This window comes from Volvox carteri (genome assembly GCF_000143455.1).
Source record: "Volvox carteri f. nagariensis unplaced genomic scaffold VOLCAscaffold_22, whole genome shotgun sequence".
NCBI classification, from domain to species: Eukaryota; Viridiplantae; Chlorophyta; class Chlorophyceae; order Chlamydomonadales; family Volvocaceae; genus Volvox; species Volvox carteri.
Genome location: NW_003307565.1, coordinates 1,797,056 through 1,815,396, shown reverse-complemented (window position 1 = coordinate 1,815,396; position 18,341 = coordinate 1,797,056). Strand labels below are relative to the sequence as shown.

Below are 18,341 nucleotides of genomic sequence, written 5' to 3'. Positions count from 1 at the left end.
TTACTACGCTCTTCGGTTGCCACAAGGGTTTGTACATAATACACATGTGTGTGTGTGAGCATATTTATCCTTGCGCTAAGTCCTAAGTTTTTGACTGCTTCGCAACGGTCGTGGGTATTGTGCGAAATACCGACCCCACACCTCCTGCGGTCTGTAGCGGGGTGTAGGAGGTATCCGGAACGTAGTAACTATAAACGTTGGGTAATACTTAGAGGATCAATCAAATGAGAATATGCTAAGTGGAAAGCCGAAAGCGAAGGCACCAATGAGGGTCAACACAAAAGCTTGGGGAGCGAACTGGCTTGGAATACCCGCAGCTAATAATTAGAGGAAAGTACTATAACGCCTGCCGACACGGCGGCAACGCCCGTAGTCAAAGCAATTGACAGTACAGGGGAGCTCCTCTGGTGATCGCAAGTCAGGTCAGTGTTTCTTTGTGCAGATAATTAAAGAGTTATTAATGATTGTGCTGTCCCTGACATGGGCCGACCTGGCAGGTTTACCAAATCGTGACTTTGAAATTACTTGCCAACACTATGCCCATTATTTTGGCCCCTGTCCTATAGGCCGAGGCCAAAGCCCCTTGATCGACCCCTGTTGGCAACATTTAACAACTTTTCCCTATTTGGGACGATGGAGAATTTCCCGTTCTCCTCAAATTATAGGGTTGCCCCTCATTCAGCCGTATTGGCCGCAATCAATTTCCATATATGAACATCGGATGCCCAACGCTTAAGGGTGGCACCTCTGAAACCTAATTTGCCCCGGCTTCGGAGCTGCTACTGCTTCAGTAGGCGGCAGTAGCGGCAGCTTTAGTGGTAGACGCGACACCAACGGCGGCGGCACCTTGATTATTGTCGAGATGTTGCGGCAGCACGCGCCCGCGCTGGTGGAAGCTGCAGCTGGCGTCTTGACGGGCAGCAGCCCGAGCGCGGCTATGCAATGCTTTGCCATAAATACCGCAGTTTAAAATCACTAAGCACGGGGCGAAAGGACAGGCTTACCAAACAGTTTTTTGGGTTTCTGGAGCAACGGTTTTGTATAGGTAGTTAGGCTCCGGCGGACTTGCGCAGCATTGGATTTTGCGTCCTTGCCTACTTGCCTTTTTTGATTGAAAATCTTATTTTAGGCGTAGCCGAAAATGTGGTTTGAAGAGGGGCGTCAGAGCGGCGTCGTACGGTGCGGTTAGTTTGTTGTTATTTTGAACTGCTGTTTGCTCGGTGGTGTTTCGTCTTGTCGAATTATCTTCCGGGTGATCTCGGACTCGGCTGCTGGTTGATACGAGCTCTCTTTACCAGAACAGCTGCTAGCTGCCGCTGTTATTGTCCGTTGGTCAGCGGTGTGGTTTTGACGACCTTTCTTTAGATAGTTAATCGGCTACCAAATTATCAAGGGCTTGGCACACAAGGGTTTATCTTTTGAACTCACAAGTCGCTAGTTCCCGCATAGCAAAGCTGCTTGGCGCCTGCAAAGAAACATGGCGCAACAGTTGATGAGGACAGCAGCCCAGCAAACAAACAAACAGCTAGCAGGAGATGTTTGGGGACAGGAACCCCCATGGACCATTGTCATCACGGCCAGAGGACAGCAAAAGCAAGCAAACAGGTGGCGCAGCACTACAAGACAGCATCCGAGGCGCAGCAGACCCAGAAGCAGCTCAACGACATGTCACAGCTACTGCCCTACAAGGAGGTCATCCGCCTGGCAAGGGAGGGGGACCCGCATAAGACCTCCCTCGTCGCCTGCCTCGCTTCTCTCTCCTCCGAGCAGCGAGCGTACCTGGGCGCGGCGCTTACAGGACAGACTAAGTCGGCCAGCCGGTCCGGATGCAAGCGGTCCTTCGCCGCCACGTTGGCCCCCGGGGGGGGCCCCCCCCGAGAGGGCCCCGAGGACGTCACGTGCCTAATCTGCAACCAGCGGGGCCACCGCTTTCAAAACTGCCCACAACTCCAGGCCATACCCCGGGACCAGCAGCAGGCAGCGGTCGACAGGGCTCGGGCGCGCTTGCGGGCGGGCGCCCGTGGGGCACCGGCTTCAGCATAGGTCGCGGAGGCGCCGGCCGCCGCTTGCCCCCTCCCTGGAACGCCACCGGAGCGGCCGGGGTCTGGGGGCATACCCATCAAGGCGGCCGGCGCCCAACAACAAGCGGACGTCGCTGCCCAACGTGAGTTCCATAAGGGGCAACTTGTGCACCCCGTCCCCGTTGGGCCTTGCTTGCGTGTCGTGAAGAGGCCGAGTTATAGTGCGGCGTGCCTTGCTTAGTGCGCCTGTCAGTGTTTTGGGGAGGGACTGCTCCGCGTTGCCCTGTGTTGGGTCGTACCTGCCTTGTTCGCGAGCCGGCGTTGGAGCTGCCCTCCCCGTCGGGCGATAGACGGGGCGCGCACCGCGATATCGGCCCCCTCCTCGGGGATAAGGAGGCGTCGTGCTGACGTTTAGCCCAGTTGGAGGGCCCCCACACGCTGCGGGTTAGAGCTGCCCTCCCCGTCGGGCGATAGACGGGGCGCGCACCGCGATATCGGCCCCCTCCTCGGGGATAAGGAGGCGTCGTGCTGACGTTTAGCCCAGTTGGAGGGCCCCCACACGCTGCGGGTTAGAGCTGCCCTCCCCGTCGGGCGATAGACGGGGCGCGCACCGCGATATCGGCCCCCTCCTCGGGGATAAGGAGGCATCTTGGTGGCGTTTGTGTTTTGGCCAATCTAGACTTGGTGAGGGGGGAATTCTTGAGGGAGGAATCGCCCCAGGCGCCTACCCCGGCGGTTGGTACCGCTGCACCACTTGCTTGCTTGCGGTGGCGGGGATCGGATCAGTGGCCCTTGGGAGTGTTACGGAGGAACTGGCACAGCTGGCTGTGGCGTTACACGGCAGCGCGGTCGCAGACAGCTCATCGGTCACCTACGAGTCGAGGCGGCGACGGTGCAGGGCAAATGCGGAGCCGCGGAGGGCGACGGAGTTCACCCAGGACGCCTGCTGGCTGGTGTTGGGGTTTTTCGGGATGCTCCGGAGGAGCGAGTTGGCGGCCCTGACAGTGGGCTGCGTTGAGGAGTTGCCGGGAGGGGGTGTGGGGCTGCAGATCGTACGTAGCAAGACGGACCAGAAGGGAGCGGGGACGTTGGTGTGCCTGGCAGCACTCACCCAGAGCGGCATCCCAATTGCTCGCATAGTACAGCGGCACCTGGAGTGCGTGCGGACGGCCGAGGGTCACTCCCCGCTCTTCGTACGGGGAATCACTGGGCCGGGTAAGCAGGGCACGGTGTGGCGGCGTGGGATTTCACTAGTAGGCTGCATGTGTTGCTGGGTGAGTTGCAGGGGTACGAGCCGGAGTTGAAGCTAGATCTCGCTAGGATATCGGCCCACAGCTTGCGCAAGGGCGGGGCCACCGCGGCTGCCAATGCTGGGGTGGGTCTGGAGGAGATTAAGGCGCACGGGCGGTGGAGGTCTGATGCGGTGCTGGTCTATATCCGCCGGTCCGTTGCGGTGAGGCGGACAGTGGTGGAGCGAATGTGACGCGACTGGGTGAGGGGGGATGTTTCGCTGGGTTAGGCGTGGGGCCAAAGTAACCCAAGCGAGGCCGTCGGCTGCCTGCTGGTTACCAATGCGGAAGAGCACGGTAGCCCGGAAGGGCCGCACGAAGTAGCATGCGGGCTCTGGCAGGCAGGCTGGGCGTCTCTTCTCCCCAACCATATGTCCACGTCCCCGGTGCCTTGTTCGTATTAGTTGTACTGTAACGAACGCGTTTTGGGTTTCTCGTCCCGGTTCTTGGTCTGGCTAGCTGCTCAGCCCGGATTCAAAATCTTATTTTAGGCGTAGCCGAAAATGTGGTTTGAAGAGGGGCGTCAGAGCGGCGTCGTACGGTGCGGTTAGTTTGTTGTTATTTTGAACTGCTGTTTGCTCGGTGGTGTTTCGTCTTGTCGAATTATCTTCCGGGTGATCTCGGACTCGGCTGCTGGTTGATACGAGCTCTCTTTACCAGAACAGCTGCTAGCTGCCGCTGTTATTGTCCGTTGGTCAGCGGTGTGGTTTTGACGACCTTTCTTTCCCACCCGCCCACCCTTTCGAACTTTGGTTTCCGGGCTTGTGAGAGGCCAGCTTTTAGTTTAGAGGCACGGGGGATGTTTCGCTGGGTTAGGCGTGGGGCCAAAGTAACCCAAGCGAGGCCGTCGGCTGCCTGCTGGTTACCAATGCGGAAGAGCACGGTAGCCCGGAAGGGCCGCACGAAGTAGCATGCGGGCTCTGGCAGGCAGGCTGGGCGTCTCTTCTCCCCAACCATATGTCCACGTCCCCGGTGCCTTGTTCGTATTAGTTGTACTGTAACGAACGCGTTTTGGGTTTCTCGTCCCGGTTCTTGGTCTGGCTAGCTGCTCAGCCCGGATTCAAAACATGAATCTTCCTAAGGAAGGTCATGGCTGGGTTGATTTAACGGTTGACCTTGTCGAGCGTGTTGTTAGCTTCCTGGATCCAAACGAGGTGGAATGTACCGTCAAGGAAATCAATAAGGCCATGGCAAGCCAGTTTCGGGAAAAAGTATAGCTATCCAGTTGTGGCAGCCCGTCCCCCATCACGCGTTTGCCAGGCACTGGAGCCGCCCGGAGGCAGTTCACAACTTCGCAAGGAGTAAGCGACGGAGGCTCCTTGTCCTGACGGCCTTCAGCGGCAGCCTGGCCAACCTCCAGGTCGCCATCAAGGCAGCGGGCTGCATGCTCTTGTCGGAGGTCTTCTCAGCAGCAGCCGAGGGCGGCCATCTTAAGATGTGTCAATGGTTGCAGGAACAACGTCGTTTCGTTTACTCGTTCACAAGCAGCTGCCCGCAGTGGCAATCCCTTGAAGATCAAATGGGTGCTGCAACAAGAGCGTGATCCTGAAACGCAGCAGAGAGCTGGTTCCGAAGCCTTTGAAGCAGCCTGCTATGGTGGTCATCTGGCTGTGTGTGCAGGGCTCCTGGAGGACGGTGTTCAGAGGGACCCCGGGATGTGTCTTGCTGCCGCCGCCCGCGGTGGCCATGTGGGCCTCACACACTGGCTCCTACAGCAGTTTGGGCCGGCTGGAGGGCCAGGGTTAATATTCCGAACGCCGTACAGGTACGACGTCATCGACGGGGCTGCACACAGGTTCGACCTGGCGACGTTGCAGCAGCTGCACCAGACCCTCCTGCAGCTCGACGGTGCCAGCAGCCGACTAACCCGCTACACCCTTGCGGGGGCCCTGTGAGCCCGACCCCCGACTGGTGGGCCAAGGTAGGGTGGCTGCAGGCTCAAGGCTGCCGCCTCCGTGGCGTTGGGTACTTACTTAACTTGGAGGCCCTTGCAAGCCGTTCAGACGCTATGGAGCAGGTACAGTTGCTGCTCCCGGCGTTTGAGGAAGAAAATCCCGTACCATACATCCTCAGGGCTGCCAAAGAATTCCAAAATTGATGATACAACTATAATATTGAGATTTACAATTAAGTGCTACCAACCTGTCCCTGGTGCGCTACCTGCTAGCGGGGAGAGACTGGCTACCAAAACACACGAACCACGCAATGGTGAAAGCAGCCAGTGTCGGCAACCAGGCGCTGCTGTTTGAGCAGGTGACCTTGGGCTGGCGGCTTGATGAGCGAGTTGCATTGGCCGCTGTGGTGCGTGGTCACCTGCACAACCTTAAATGGATGGAGGGGGCGGAGGCCGCTCGCGCTGGTGGTCGAGAGTTTGTCCTTGATGCCATGCAGTGGGGCGGGCATGTGTTGGAGAAGGTAATATTGTCTGGCAGTGTGGAGATCATGGAATGGCAGCTACATGAGCGAGGCTTAACCTGGATCGGAGAGGAGATGTTTAATGCAGCAGCGGAGGCAGGCAGTCCAGCATTTTTGGAGTGGCTTGTGACCCGGGGCTTCACCGCGGGGGTGAGTGGCTTGCTTGCGTATGTTGGTTTGCATGTTCTTGTTGGGTGCGGTTGGTTCTGCTCGGCTCCTCTTCTCATCACCAAATGTATGTACGGCACCGTCTGGTGTCTGCTGACCTCTCAGCTGATTGCGATGTGAAGACATCTCACTCTTGGCTTTCATCCGCTCTTTTGCATCATTTCTGCTGCTGAACTCTTGACTGGACGATGAAGGACCTGTTGTTACTCAGCCTCCAATTGACTGTCTGCTGATCTGCATCTCGCTAGTCGAGATGCAGTAACGGTCGTACAGTCTGGCGCACACAGTCAATAAATGCACGTGCTGAATTGCATTGCCAGCATCTCGAGAGGCCTTTTCAGCAGCCATCTATTACGGCTGTTTTTTCTCGGTGACCAGCTTCACTGCTGTTCGCTCGTTGCTATGTTGCAGGACAATTATAAGCCTTACGTTGCGGCAGCAGGCTATCACGAAATCCCTAACACTCTGCGTTGCCTGAGGCGGCTGGGCTGCCCCTGGGGTCCCGACGTCTTCAGCCGAGCGGTGTATCGACAAGAACAGCGGCAGTACCCTGGAAATCCTTCAGTGGCTGCACGCTGAGGGCTGGGCTGCCCGGTGGACTGGGAGGAGGCCAGGAGCCGGGCCAAGACCCGAAGATTTCAGTGTGGTTGGAATGCAGAAGATGTCGCTATTCATGGCTGGATTGAGAGCACAGCGCCGAAATAGTTGTCGGGACGAGCCAGCGGGGTCTACAACAGTTCTAGACGTGCGTATTAAGCAAATTATGTTTCTGTGAGGGAGGAGACGGAAAGTGAAGACGGCAGGGATCTGTGAGGGGATGAAGGGGGAGGGGGTGACCGGGGGGGGGACGGGGAGGGGGTGAAATGATACATGGCTGATTGGAGTGGATTGGAGTGGCGGTGCAGTGGAAGGAATCATAATACACCAATTCGCGAGGGGCACAGCAGAGCCCTGTGAATGCAGCTCTCGTTTATGTTGCGGGGCTACTTACCAGCTTGATGGCTGCAGCAATGGGCAGGGCGGCAGGGATGGCGGCGTGGTAGGACGTTAGGATGTTAGCAGATGTGCAGTTGGTTGTGGGAAGCACACAGAAGGATATTTGGCGGGCCGGAGATGCAGGGACGACTGGACGAGCCATGCAAGCATCCGTACATCTCTGGATCTACATTCCCGAGGGAAGGTGGAGGTCCTGATGGGTTACCGACTGACGCCGACGGGCGGATCGCCTGGGGGAACCATGGGGTGGGTTGTGGGCAGTGAGGACCCAGATCACGGCTGGGAGGGGGCAGTCAATCATGGGCTCAGCAGGAGATCCCAGAAGAATCATCCAGCCATCCCGTGCAATGGCACGTATGTGCTTAACCTAGTTTGTGGCTCCTAGGAGTCTCTGGTAGCTCGTAAAGGCACGCGTTACACACCTCTCTATCTGGGTCATTGTGCAGTTGGTGCCGCTGGTGCGGTTTGATGATCACTGCCGCCACGGCCCTGGAGCCGCTGCAGGCCGTACCCCGAGCAACAGCAGGGGCGGCCGAGCCGTCGCAGCTGCCACTGTACTCTCCTGAGTCGATTGGCACTACTGCCGACGGCGGCAAGGAGCTAATTTCTCAACGCCTTCCTCACTTTCATGCCGGCTTCCAGTGCTGGTGCCGCCTCCAACACCGGCGGTAGCAGCAGTAACACAGCATCAATTGCCAACCCCGAATAGAAGCAATGGCAGCCTCATCTCCTCCACAGCCATTCCATGCTACCCGGCTACCTACGCTGACCCAGGCCCCGACGCCCCTGGCGATCAGTTATCCACACCGGCATTCACTGACGTCAGCGGTGGCGAAGCGGTACCAGCGATGGCGGCGTCTTCACCTCCGCTGGTCGTCTTTCACCTCTGGGGTAGTCTGCCGTACGCACATGATTTGTCGATGCTACCAGTCGCGACAGCATACGTACGGCAGAATGGCCCCGGTCAAGATGGCCGATTGCATGCAGCTACTGCGGCCGTGGACACAGCGTCCAGGGCTGCTAGCGTAGTAGAACAGAATGTTCACTGAGCATGCCATCGAGCTTATATGAGCAGTAGAGACATGGCGAAACATGGGATTTCGATTATCCAGTTCCGCCTTGAATCGTAGGTGGGCAATTGTCTGGAGCGCGACAATTTCGCGAATTCCCTTTTTCCCTTCCCATCTCACTTTTGAATTTGTTTGTTGTGCGGTGCCGAGAATCCCCCCAATACCTTCTACAGGTCACAATGACGCTGTCCGGGCCAGGCACGTGATAATCTTCTTCAGGGCTTCGGTCAAGGTAGGTCCATGTGAAAGAGCATAGATGAAACTCGGCTGGGCCGGACTGAGGGCGTATTTACTTTGCCCGTGCAAAACTGCTTGTTTTGAGGGTTCGGTAAAATCTTCAATGAACCGAAAGCTTACCTGAGAGGTGTCAAGCAAAAAGCGGCGCTGCGAAATGCCCTTCAAAGGTGAACATCAAAATAGTGAAGTGTTACGCAAGCGTTTCCATGTAGCGCACCAAGACGTTACGGACTCTCTCTTACGGTTAACAGTTGCACAGGTCAAGGTCAGAACACAGTCCACTTTCGCGCAAGACAGAAACGAAACCGCAGTTCAATGTCGATGTTTAGAAGCCAAGCGTAACAATGGAGGACGCATTCCTGTGCGGCAAGCACGCACTGATGCTCCTGCAAGCAAAATTGGTCGAGCTTCGTTCAAAAGTAGCAAAAGCCAACGTTTCACAGATTTCAAAGCAGCCGATATTAAGGACAATTTCAGTGTACTGGTCGCACTTACAGCTGGTCCATGCTGCCGTTCGCGTTTTTCTCCTGCAACTCGCTGCCAAACGCGATGACACATCGGCAGCTACCAAGCTACTTGAATCGCTGAATTCCGTTGCCGAGGAAGTGCCCGGGTTAGCAGCTTTGGAAAATGGTGCGTTTGCTAAATCGTTTCACCCTTGAACATTTCACCATCTTACAAGCCAAAGGATTTGTGCTTTATACTTAAGGATTGAATTCATTCGTACAGGTTCACCCGGCGAACTTGCGGCCCACGTACGGCAGCTGCGCGCTGAGAAACTGGAAGCCGAGATCCAGGCGCTGCGAACCGCAGCTATAGCCCTCAAACCCGACATTCCTGTTCAGGCGGATGCGCTGGAGGCTGTGGTGCGGAGCCTGAGCCAACAGGAGCAGGGCTTGGACTTCCATGTTAGGCAGGTTTGGTGCCGTGGGCCTTTCTCGGCCCCTATACCGGGCGGTGCGGATAGCATCCCCCTGCAACAGGAACTGCTGTATGTGGCACGGGCTCCAGGGACGGCCTTTAAGCTAATCAAACTAATCAACATGGAGCTGCAGATCCTACCTTTTCATTTTCTCGTGCGTGCTGCAGGCTAGTCGATGAAATTCGGGAGCGTTTCGGCGGTGGCGCCAACGACTACAGCGCCGATAACTTCTCCTACGGCTCGACGCCGTATACTTCATGGCTAAAGGTGCGAGGCTAAAGGCTAAGGGTCGCGTCTGGGGGTTTGCCTCTGAGGGTGAGGGGCTCTAGTATAAGCAGCATGGGCGGCTGTGTATACCGTGTGTATACATATTGTTGCTGCCACAGCGCCAAGCAACCATCAGCAGCTCCTACGGCGCTACAGAACGTCACACACGCATAAATACATACATACACACACGCATGCAGGCACACGTAACATGTACAGACATACAGACGCACATAAAGCTGTAGCTTACAATGTGAAGGTGATGAGAGCAGCCGGGGGCGCGCTTGAAACCGCAATGCCATCATCGACACTGCCGAACCGTGAGTACGTGGTCTGGGGAAGCTCCTGCGGCTGGCTCGTCCTGTACGGCGCACTGACGTACGGATGGCGCAGCCGTGGCGTTGAGCTGCTGTCACACATGCACAATTGTGCGGAGCGAGTGGCGGCGGAGCAGGCTGCTGCATTGGCGTGTAAGTTGGACGATGGGGGGGTGGCTTCTAGGATTAGGTTTGGGGACGTAGGGGGCCAGGCTGGGCCGAACTCCAGCTTCGGAGATGGGGTTCCGGAGCGCGATGAGACAGAGTGATTTTGACCTCCTGTGTAGAACGTGGTTGCTTCAATGATGCCTGGATGTGGATCGGTGGATAGAAGAACACGGCGGTAGTGGACGATGGATAATAGGTTGATCGGTAACGGGCAGTTAGCACGGTAAGGAGCTTAATTAAGCCATGCATTTGTTGGGGGACATTTGGGGGCTTTCGTTAGGTACGTAGCTGTGTGTTGCTTACCTCGAACTAGTAGGTCTCATGCATTGAGTTGCTTTATTGCCGTACACCCATCTGCCGAGCCCATTGTGGCCCCCTTGTGTAGCCATAAGTCGTTCCACGAAATTACGTACCACCACAGTTTTTCCTCTCCAACACTTTAAACAGGCTTGCATTCCTCTCATGAACGAACTCTCCTTCTGGCTCTGATCAGGTACGGCAGGCGTGCGGTTTACCTGCGGCGACTTGTTGCACGACGATGTATCGGCCGCCGGACTGGTCGTACTGGCGGACCAATGCTGGGACGATCAGCTGGCAGCGGCTTCCGTCGCCAAGCTGGCACGCGAGTTGCCGAAAGGCGCGCTTTGCGTGTCGTACAAGGGAGCGTCGTTCCCTTGCAGCTTCAATGCCGGCAGCGGTGGCGTGGATGGCGCTGGCAGTGGGGATGGCGCTGGCAGTGGGGATGGCGCTGGCAGTGGGGATGGCGCTGGCAGTGGGGATGGCGCTGGCAGTGGGGATGGCGCTGGCAGTGGGGATGGCGCTGGCGACGTAAGACTCGGATGCGTTTTCAAAGAAATTGCAGTAGTATGCGCGCCAGTGAGCTGGAACGAGATGCAAATGTTCCGCGTATTTAAAAAACTGTAGCAAAGGTGGATGCAAGGGCATGCATGTCATGCATGTATGTATGCTGTTGTTGTTAGAGAGTGGGAGGCTTTAAGGGCAATGGGTTGTCATATTTAGGCTTGACTCCATACAGCTGCACTTCGCCATTGCGCATTGCTATGGTTGTTGGTGCATTAGAAATTACAAATAATATTACAATTAAACTAATTAGAATTCTAATGAGAAAGTTAGAAGACCCCTTGAGAACAGATTAGAACGTTCTAATGTCGTACACCCATTAGAATGGCTATTCAGGCCGCCTCCGCAGCCTGCAACGGCACATTTTTGGGCGGGGCCCCAGCGCGAAGCGCCCAGGGGGGCCCCGACCTGTAGGATTGCCCATGTCCGTGTGTGTGTGTGTGTGTGTGTGTGTGTGTGTGTGTGTGTAACGGACCAAACATAATATCTCGCCTGGCTGAAACGCGTTATAGGTACTATACAGCATTCTCTATTGCAAGGTATCTCCCATGTAGCCAACAAAAATCGTATGAGCGCAAACAAGTTTGGCTGCCTCAATTGACCGAGGCCAAAGTCACATCAATGCCTCTCGCGCTAAATTTCATCGCAAAAGGTACCGCGTATCTCATATTTGAGTTCTTAGATGACGGCGTATGATAACTCGAACTCCCAGGCCTTGAGTGTGTAACGGACCAAACATAATATTTCACCCGGCTGAAACGCGTTATCGGTACTATACAGCATTCTCTATTGCAAGGTATCTCGCATGTAGCTAACAAAGACCGTATGAGCACAAACAAGTTTAGCTGCCTCCATTCACCGACCTCAAAAGTCACATCAACGCCTCTCGCGCTAAAATTCATCCCGAAAGCTGCCGCGTATCTCACAATGGAATTCTGAGATGACGGCGTATGATAACTCGAACACCCAGCTTGTGTTACCATTTGCCGGCATGGGCTTGCCACCAGCAGGCCAACATAATTTGCTTTCATTTCTCTATGAAATACACAAGCTGCTTGTTTGTACATTTACTTTGGCCAATGCACGGGGCCTCCTGAGACTTGCGGTGTGCCCCGATGAAGCCCGCGGCTGTGGGGCGGATTGCTGTGGCCGCTGGCGCTTCGGGGATAAACATCACAGACAGCACCGAAATTCACCCAGCTTTCGTTACCATTTGCCCGCACGGGCATTCCGACTTGCGGTCTGCCGCACTGTCCATGCGGCATGCACCCGGAATGCCGGGTGCGGCATGCACCCGGAATGCCGGGTCCATTCCGGGTGCATGCCCGGAATGGATGCGATTCGCGTGGAGCCCGCAGGCGGTGCTGACGATTCCGCCGGTGCAAGCTTAGCTCTCACACCATCAGCACTGCTGCAACAAAGCACATCTCCCACCGCGTTGACACTACCCATCAATTGTCACACTTGCCACCCTTGCTACCGGCCTGTACGGATGCAGAGGGGCCCCGCCCTTTTTCCGGCTTCCTTGAAGCCGACACCCAACTTGTTCTAGGAAAAATGGCTGATGCTGATGCTGGGCCATCAAAACCACCAGTTTCGAAGATTCCTAAAGCAACATACACTTATGGCAACAAGGAGCTAGACGCTCCAGCCTACGCGGAAGCCCTGAAGAGTGCAAAAGCGAGAGGCAGTGCTTCCTGGTGGTCTTTTTTCACCGTGATCTTGGCAGAAAGAGTCGTGAAGCTGAAGTGCACCATTTGCGGCGAGGTGCTGGGTGCCAAAAATCCGTCTGCAACAGCTCCCAACCATCTTAAGAAGCACAACAAGGCAGCAGACAAGGCGCAGGAGGGCAGTGAGGCGGAGGGCGCCATACCTGCAGTGCCGTCCGGCGCGAAAAGGTCTCGCTCATATGACGGCACGCCCACTCCGTCCATGCGGCTTTTCATGCCATCTGCCAACCAGATATACGTCTTCCTGAAGAATCTGGCCTTATTCTTCTACACCACCAACATCGCCCTTCACCTTATCGAGAACCCCTACCTTGTTCAGGCCTGCACTGCCCTGGGGGTCACACTGCCCGGCCGCTGGAAACTAGTAACCACTATGCTTGACGAGGCGCACGCGGAAACAGTCTCTGAGGTTGCAGACAATTAGGACTGGACTCTTGGACTCTTGGTTCAGGTACCAAAGGTGTTGGGAAGGCGTACGCAGAGACAGTTTAAGACAGTCTAAGACAGTTTAAAGGCGAAATTAGTGACCCAGAGGTCACTAAGACCGGGGGTTTGGCTGAGAAGTCCTGCTTACGGGTGTCGTAGCCCCGTAAAAACCGTTAAAAACACCTGGGTTAGCATCTGCCGTAACCATGGTGAAACTCCGAAGTGAAAAGTCCCCCTCCCTGAGAAGTTACCCCAGGTCTTCTAATATTATTTCTAACGTTCTAATTAGAAATAATATTATAATTAGTAGAGAACGCCTGAAATTCTAATAATTTCAACAACCCTACGCATTGCATGACGTAGGTAGTAGATTCTGCCTACTAGAATCATCAGGCCTACTCCTCATCACGTTGCCTGAACATCCGTAGAGACAGCGGGATCAGAAATCGCCAGCAACCCAGCGTACGAAATTTCGGTCCATCAGCTGTAACCTAGAGGTCAAATCCACATCTCAGCAGCTAGCCATAATCTTACGCTCCTGGCATTGTCAGGATTCTGCCCAAGGACGGAACCCAAGACCTTGAATCGCAGCCAGATCAGCATGTATGTGCTATTTTTTGCAGCCGTCAAAGTCGGCTGGATTCAAATGGTAAGCAGTGGGGCATATGCACTGATGGTTCTTAGTCTGTGGATCGGGCCCCCCGCAACCCTTCCAGAGGATAGACGACCAAATTGTTACGAACGGTGGAATGTATGCCGTAGGGATGTCGAACAAATACCCAGGCATGACCAAGCTCATATTTGAAACTGGAATCAGCCATGAAAGCCATGAAAGCAACTACCATGGTTTTTGCCTGGTGTACGTCCCGGCGGACAGGACATGACGCATCGAGGAGTCGAGTTTTGCATAGGGCAGCACAGACAGGTACACAGTATGGTTGTTTCACTTCTCGGCGCGGTCATTCCCTATGTAAATTATAACATTATTACAAATGATCGATTATTTCAATGTTCCGAAATAATTTGCGATGTCTAAAATTTTTTGCGAGGTGTGGGGATCGAACCCACGCAGTCTTGCGACCATGAGATCTTAAGGCTCACCCCTTCGACCACTCGGGCAACCTCGCAAAGGACTTCCAATAAGGACATGCAATTTTTAGGAATTACGTTATACAGATCTACATGTACGCGACATATGGGGAGTCATCGACCAGCCGAAACTTCGGCTTCCAATTTGGGTTGTGTGTATGTATGCCTTGCTCGGCCGTATCGGCCGTATTGCGGCTCCTGCTGAGCGGTATACCCGCGTTCACTAACACTAACACAACAAAAAACAAAGAGTAGCCCGCCTCCAGCTAGTTCTGCTTTCCACTGGCCACACTCATTTACCGCGGCCGGCCTCTGCTGACACGATCTGCCAAACAGAGCAGCGGCTATAGGCAGTCTAATTTGTCTGGCTATGGCTTGGGTTCCCGTGGCTAGACCGGAAGGCTCTGCTACTAGCCGTAGAGCACCGGATGCTGCACCCCGGCCCCCCATCCTATTCATCCTACGCGTGATGTGGGGGGATAACCAAACAAGGTGCAAACCCAGCGAACTAGTTACTGTATCCATATGTGCTCTTGTCAAATGGTTAATATCACCTCATGAAACGTCGTGAATTAGCCGACGAATAGCGACAGGATTACATAGCGACAGTATTACATTACGATGGCCGGATGGAATACTGCATGATTGGAGAATACATACCGGCGGCCTATGGCTGGTGCATATTCAAAAGGTATGCCGACATATCTAAATCCTACGCCTCCCACCTCCTCCTATAGTGGTATGTTTTAGACCACAAAACTTCATGTATAATATGTGCCTGTTGGAAGTTGCTCGATTTTGCTGTTCGGCATGTGAGGACTTGGTACCGCGACATCGCGCAAACTGTTCCGTGGTGTACCTTCAGCATCATTTATATCATAATTATGTTAAGCATTTCGCATTGCGAGGAGGTTCGCTACCTAGCTAATAGGAGCTGTTTTGCTCTGTCCAGCTTCTATTTTCGTAATGTACAATGTGAACAAGTGTGAAACTAATCTGACTCGCTTGGGCGCTATGCACCAAAGCGAATATTTATAGCATTGCTTTGCATACATCAGGCACAAGGATAATAAAAGATAATAAACTTTCCACGATGTTGGCGTGTCTTACTAGGGGCAATACGTCGGTACTGCGCGTGCATGGTAACAGCTCACCGTCTTTGTGACAAAGACAATGGCGGCAACGGCCACGCTGCGTCATGCCAGTCTAGCTTTTGCGAGTGTTGTAAGGCTATTGGGATGTTAGACTGCATGGCTCTGTACCGACGCTTACAGACCAGCCTTTTTGAGTGTCCGATGTGTAAGTATGCGTACGAGAGGAAGGAGCTTCTTAAGCTGCAACGCATTAAAAATAAAAATGTACGGTTGGGCGTCTTTTCGTGAATGTACAAAAGGCATCTGTGAGCGCTAGTGCCATGCCGAATGGATCTTGTTACCTCAATAATAAGCTCTGCACTTGAGCAAGCATAGTTTATTCCTTCAACATTTCAAGATAGTCCTTTATAGGATGATGTGCTGACAAATGTACCTCGTGTACTGCTCAGTTCGTCTTCCAAAATTTGGATCCATTGCAAGCTGGGATAAGAAGTGCCGTACCTACCAATCAACGAACATGTCCTTCTGACTTATAAAGGATTATCACATTCATTTTGTCACATCCAAGATAGCCAGAAGAAGCGTAGACAATCTTCTCCTGCAGCCATGGCGAGGCGCGCTTTAAGGCCCCGCCTTGCACGTCTGCTTCTGTGCCTTGCGATGTCATGGTAGGTTTTTTTGTAACCATTGATTTGGTGTATCAATACGTTGGGCTGCCTGATTTGTGGTGCTCTTGACCTTGGCTTAGAGACAGCCATTGACTGAGTCAGTAAATCGGATCGAACCCTGGCAAAACGCAGGATGACAACAGCAGTTGCTGATACTTTACTGATTTATTTATAGCATTGCTTTGCATACATCAGGCACAAGGATAATAAAAGATAATAAACTTTCCACGATGTTGGCGTGTCTTACTAGGGGCAATACGTCGGTACTGCGCGTGCATGGTAACAGCTCACCGTCTTTGTGACAAAGACAATGGCGGCAACGGCCACGCTGCGTCATGCCAGTCTAGCTTTTGCGAGTGTTGTAAGGCTATTGGGATGTTAGACTGCATGGCTCTGTACCGACGCTTACAGACCAGCCTTTTTGAGTGTCCGATGTGTAAGTATGCGTACGAGAGGAAGGAGCTTCTTAAGCTGCAACGCATTAAAAATAAAAATGTACGGTTGGGCGTCTTTTCGTGAATGTACAAAAGGCATCTGTGAGCGCTAGTGCCATGCCGAATGGATCTTGTTACCTCAATAATAAGCTCTGCACTTGAGCAAGCATAGTTTATTCCTTCAACATTTCAAGATAGTCCTTTATAGGATGATGTGCTGACAAATGTACCTCGTGTACTGCTCAGTTCGTCTGCGGGCTATGCGAAGCTTGAGCCGGGTTAGCTAAGGCGTAGGGCCTTACGGCCGTTTTAAGTGGTACGACTTGAGGCCGGCGATCCGTGTCCTCAGGATCGTCTTTTGCATAAATAGCGCGTGTTGCAGGTTTTCTGTATCTTGTTTTTGTTGTTCAGCACGCGCTGAACAACGAGGCAGGTCCCGCGCCTTCGGCGCGCTTTCTGTTTTTTCCGCTGTGCTTTCAGCTCTTCAGCAAGACCCATCGGGTAGAGTGCCCTGATTGAAGGAGCACCATTATCGCTCCGTCGTCATCGTCTTGAAGATCATGGCAACCGTAGCAGTATCCGTCCAAGCCGTTTTAGCGGTTTTTGTCGTTTTCTGCGGCGTTGCTGGCGCCATGATGCCGGGCCAATATGGTTCCCAGCCCCCTTCCCCATATATGCAAGGTCTGCTGGGTGGCGGCGCTACGCCGCTAGGAGGCGGAATGGCGCCCAGCGCGGTACCGAGAGCGGCAACTATGTCTGGTGCGGCGGTTGCTGGGCCGGACATCGCTGCAATGTTACTCCAGATGCAACAAGACCTGGCCGGGGTCCGCGCGCGCCTAAATAGTCAAGGTGCGACCTCGGGTCCGGAATACGATTTGCGCGCGCTGACGGAGGATTTTGCGTCGCCTCAAGTGCAGCGCTCTCCAGCCGGGTCGCGGTTTCCGTTTCCCGACTATGTTCTGCACAATTTGCCGGGAACCATGACGGTGGATAATCTGGTTTTGCATAATTTTCGGGCAATTCCTGAGTGGCAGGAGTTAGAGCACTCGCAGAGGGGTCATCCTGATCGTGCGGGCTCGTTAGTTTAGAATTTAGCATTCTGAATACTTTGCTTGGCTTCTTGGAGATGGTTGCGGTTCCGGTTTGACTATGATTCGCCGCTTTTCGGATATTCAAATTTACCTCAAGAGTGGGTTGTCGCCCTGACCTGCGCCTCTGATACCTTGCTGTATGATGTGGCTTGGATGCATAACCTTATTTCGGCCCGTATCAATTGTTTGGTGGAATTTAGCCGTAGGGNCCGTGATGGCCTCGTTGCCCTGCACCAGCGTTACTTTGCGCCTTCGGAGCGGCCGCTGGTGGATGCTGTTACCCGTGAGTTTGACGAGGAGTATGCTAAGCAGCGGGCAAAAGTGACTCTTAAGGTCCTGGCAGAAAGGGAGGCCCGTAGGCATCAGGGCAATGGCGGTCTGTTTCAGGCCCCAGGTCGGGGCCAGGGTGGTGGCCTGCGCCGGGGTCGTGGAGGTGGCCGGGGCGGTTTTCCGCCTGCTCGTGCTGTTGCGGCAGCTGGTAGCGCCCAACCCCCGGTGGGTTCGGGCCAGGCCCACTAAAACATGTCGTCGCATTCCGCTGCACCCCTGCATGCACGCGTCACCTCGCGGTTGGCTGCTTGGAAAGCCATTGGTGCCGATGCCCGCACGTTGCACGTGTTGAAGCATGGTGTTCCGGTTGAGTTCCTGGGAGATCGTCCGCCGCCTGCGTTTGATCTGCCCAGTTTCCCGGTCACTATTGAGCAGAGCCGTTGGTGGTTGGAGAAGGAGGAGCCGCGGTTGATTGCCCTTGGTGCCATTTCCCGCGTGGAGGCTTCTGCAGCAGCGAATCATGTGGTGAACGCGTTCTGTGTGCCTAAGCCAGGCAGTGGGTCGTGGCGTGTTGTTGTTAATCTGAAGCGCATGAATATCGCGCAGAAGGCGTATAAGTGTCGCTATGAGTCGCTCCGTACGCTGCGGCGGATGGGGATTCAGAACTCGTGGATGGTCAAGGTTGATCTAGCTGATGCTTTCTATCATATTCCCATTCGTGCAGCTGATCGTCGCTTCTTCGTGTTTCGTTTCTGTGGGGTTTTGTATCAGATGATGCGCTGCCCATGGGCTGGCTCAATAGCCCTTA

General features: G+C 54.3%; 4 protein-coding genes across 4 annotated transcripts; 3 read left to right on the top strand and 1 right to left on the bottom strand.

Annotated features, from left to right (window-relative positions):
• Nucleotides 1-1,141: 1,141 nt before the first annotated feature.
• VOLCADRAFT_91802 (uncharacterized protein) lies at nt 1,142-5,205 on the top strand (the record flags this gene model as incomplete). Its single annotated transcript, XM_002951238.1, has 3 exons — nt 1,142-1,179; nt 1,584-2,020; nt 4,931-5,205. The coding sequence occupies 3 exons, from the start codon at nt 1,142-1,144 to the stop codon at nt 5,203-5,205; spliced, it is 750 nt and encodes a 249-aa protein (XP_002951284.1).
• Nucleotides 5,206-5,515: 310 nt separating this feature from the next.
• Nucleotides 5,516-6,013, top strand: VOLCADRAFT_91801 (uncharacterized protein; the record flags this gene model as incomplete). The annotated part of the gene is made up of 2 exons (XM_002951237.1): nt 5,516-5,875; nt 5,999-6,013. 2 exons carry the CDS (start codon nt 5,516-5,518, stop codon nt 6,011-6,013), a joined length of 375 nt encoding a protein of 124 aa, XP_002951283.1.
• A 2,527-nt stretch (nt 6,014-8,540) lies between these two features.
• On the top strand, nt 8,541-12,885 carry VOLCADRAFT_91800 (uncharacterized protein; the record flags this gene model as incomplete). The annotated part of the gene is made up of 7 exons (XM_002951236.1): nt 8,541-8,829; nt 8,926-9,187; nt 9,286-9,385; nt 9,645-9,855; nt 10,364-10,746; nt 11,853-12,012; nt 12,230-12,885. The coding sequence occupies 7 exons, from the start codon at nt 8,541-8,543 to the stop codon at nt 12,883-12,885; spliced, it is 2,061 nt and encodes a 686-aa protein (XP_002951282.1).
• Nucleotides 12,886-16,701: 3,816 nt separating this feature from the next.
• VOLCADRAFT_105039 (uncharacterized protein) lies at nt 16,702-18,055 on the bottom strand (the record flags this gene model as incomplete). Its single annotated transcript, XM_002951152.1, has 2 exons — nt 16,702-16,987; nt 17,355-18,055. The coding sequence occupies 2 exons, from the start codon at nt 18,053-18,055 to the stop codon at nt 16,702-16,704; spliced, it is 987 nt and encodes a 328-aa protein (XP_002951198.1).
• Nucleotides 18,056-18,341: the final 286 nt, after the last annotated feature.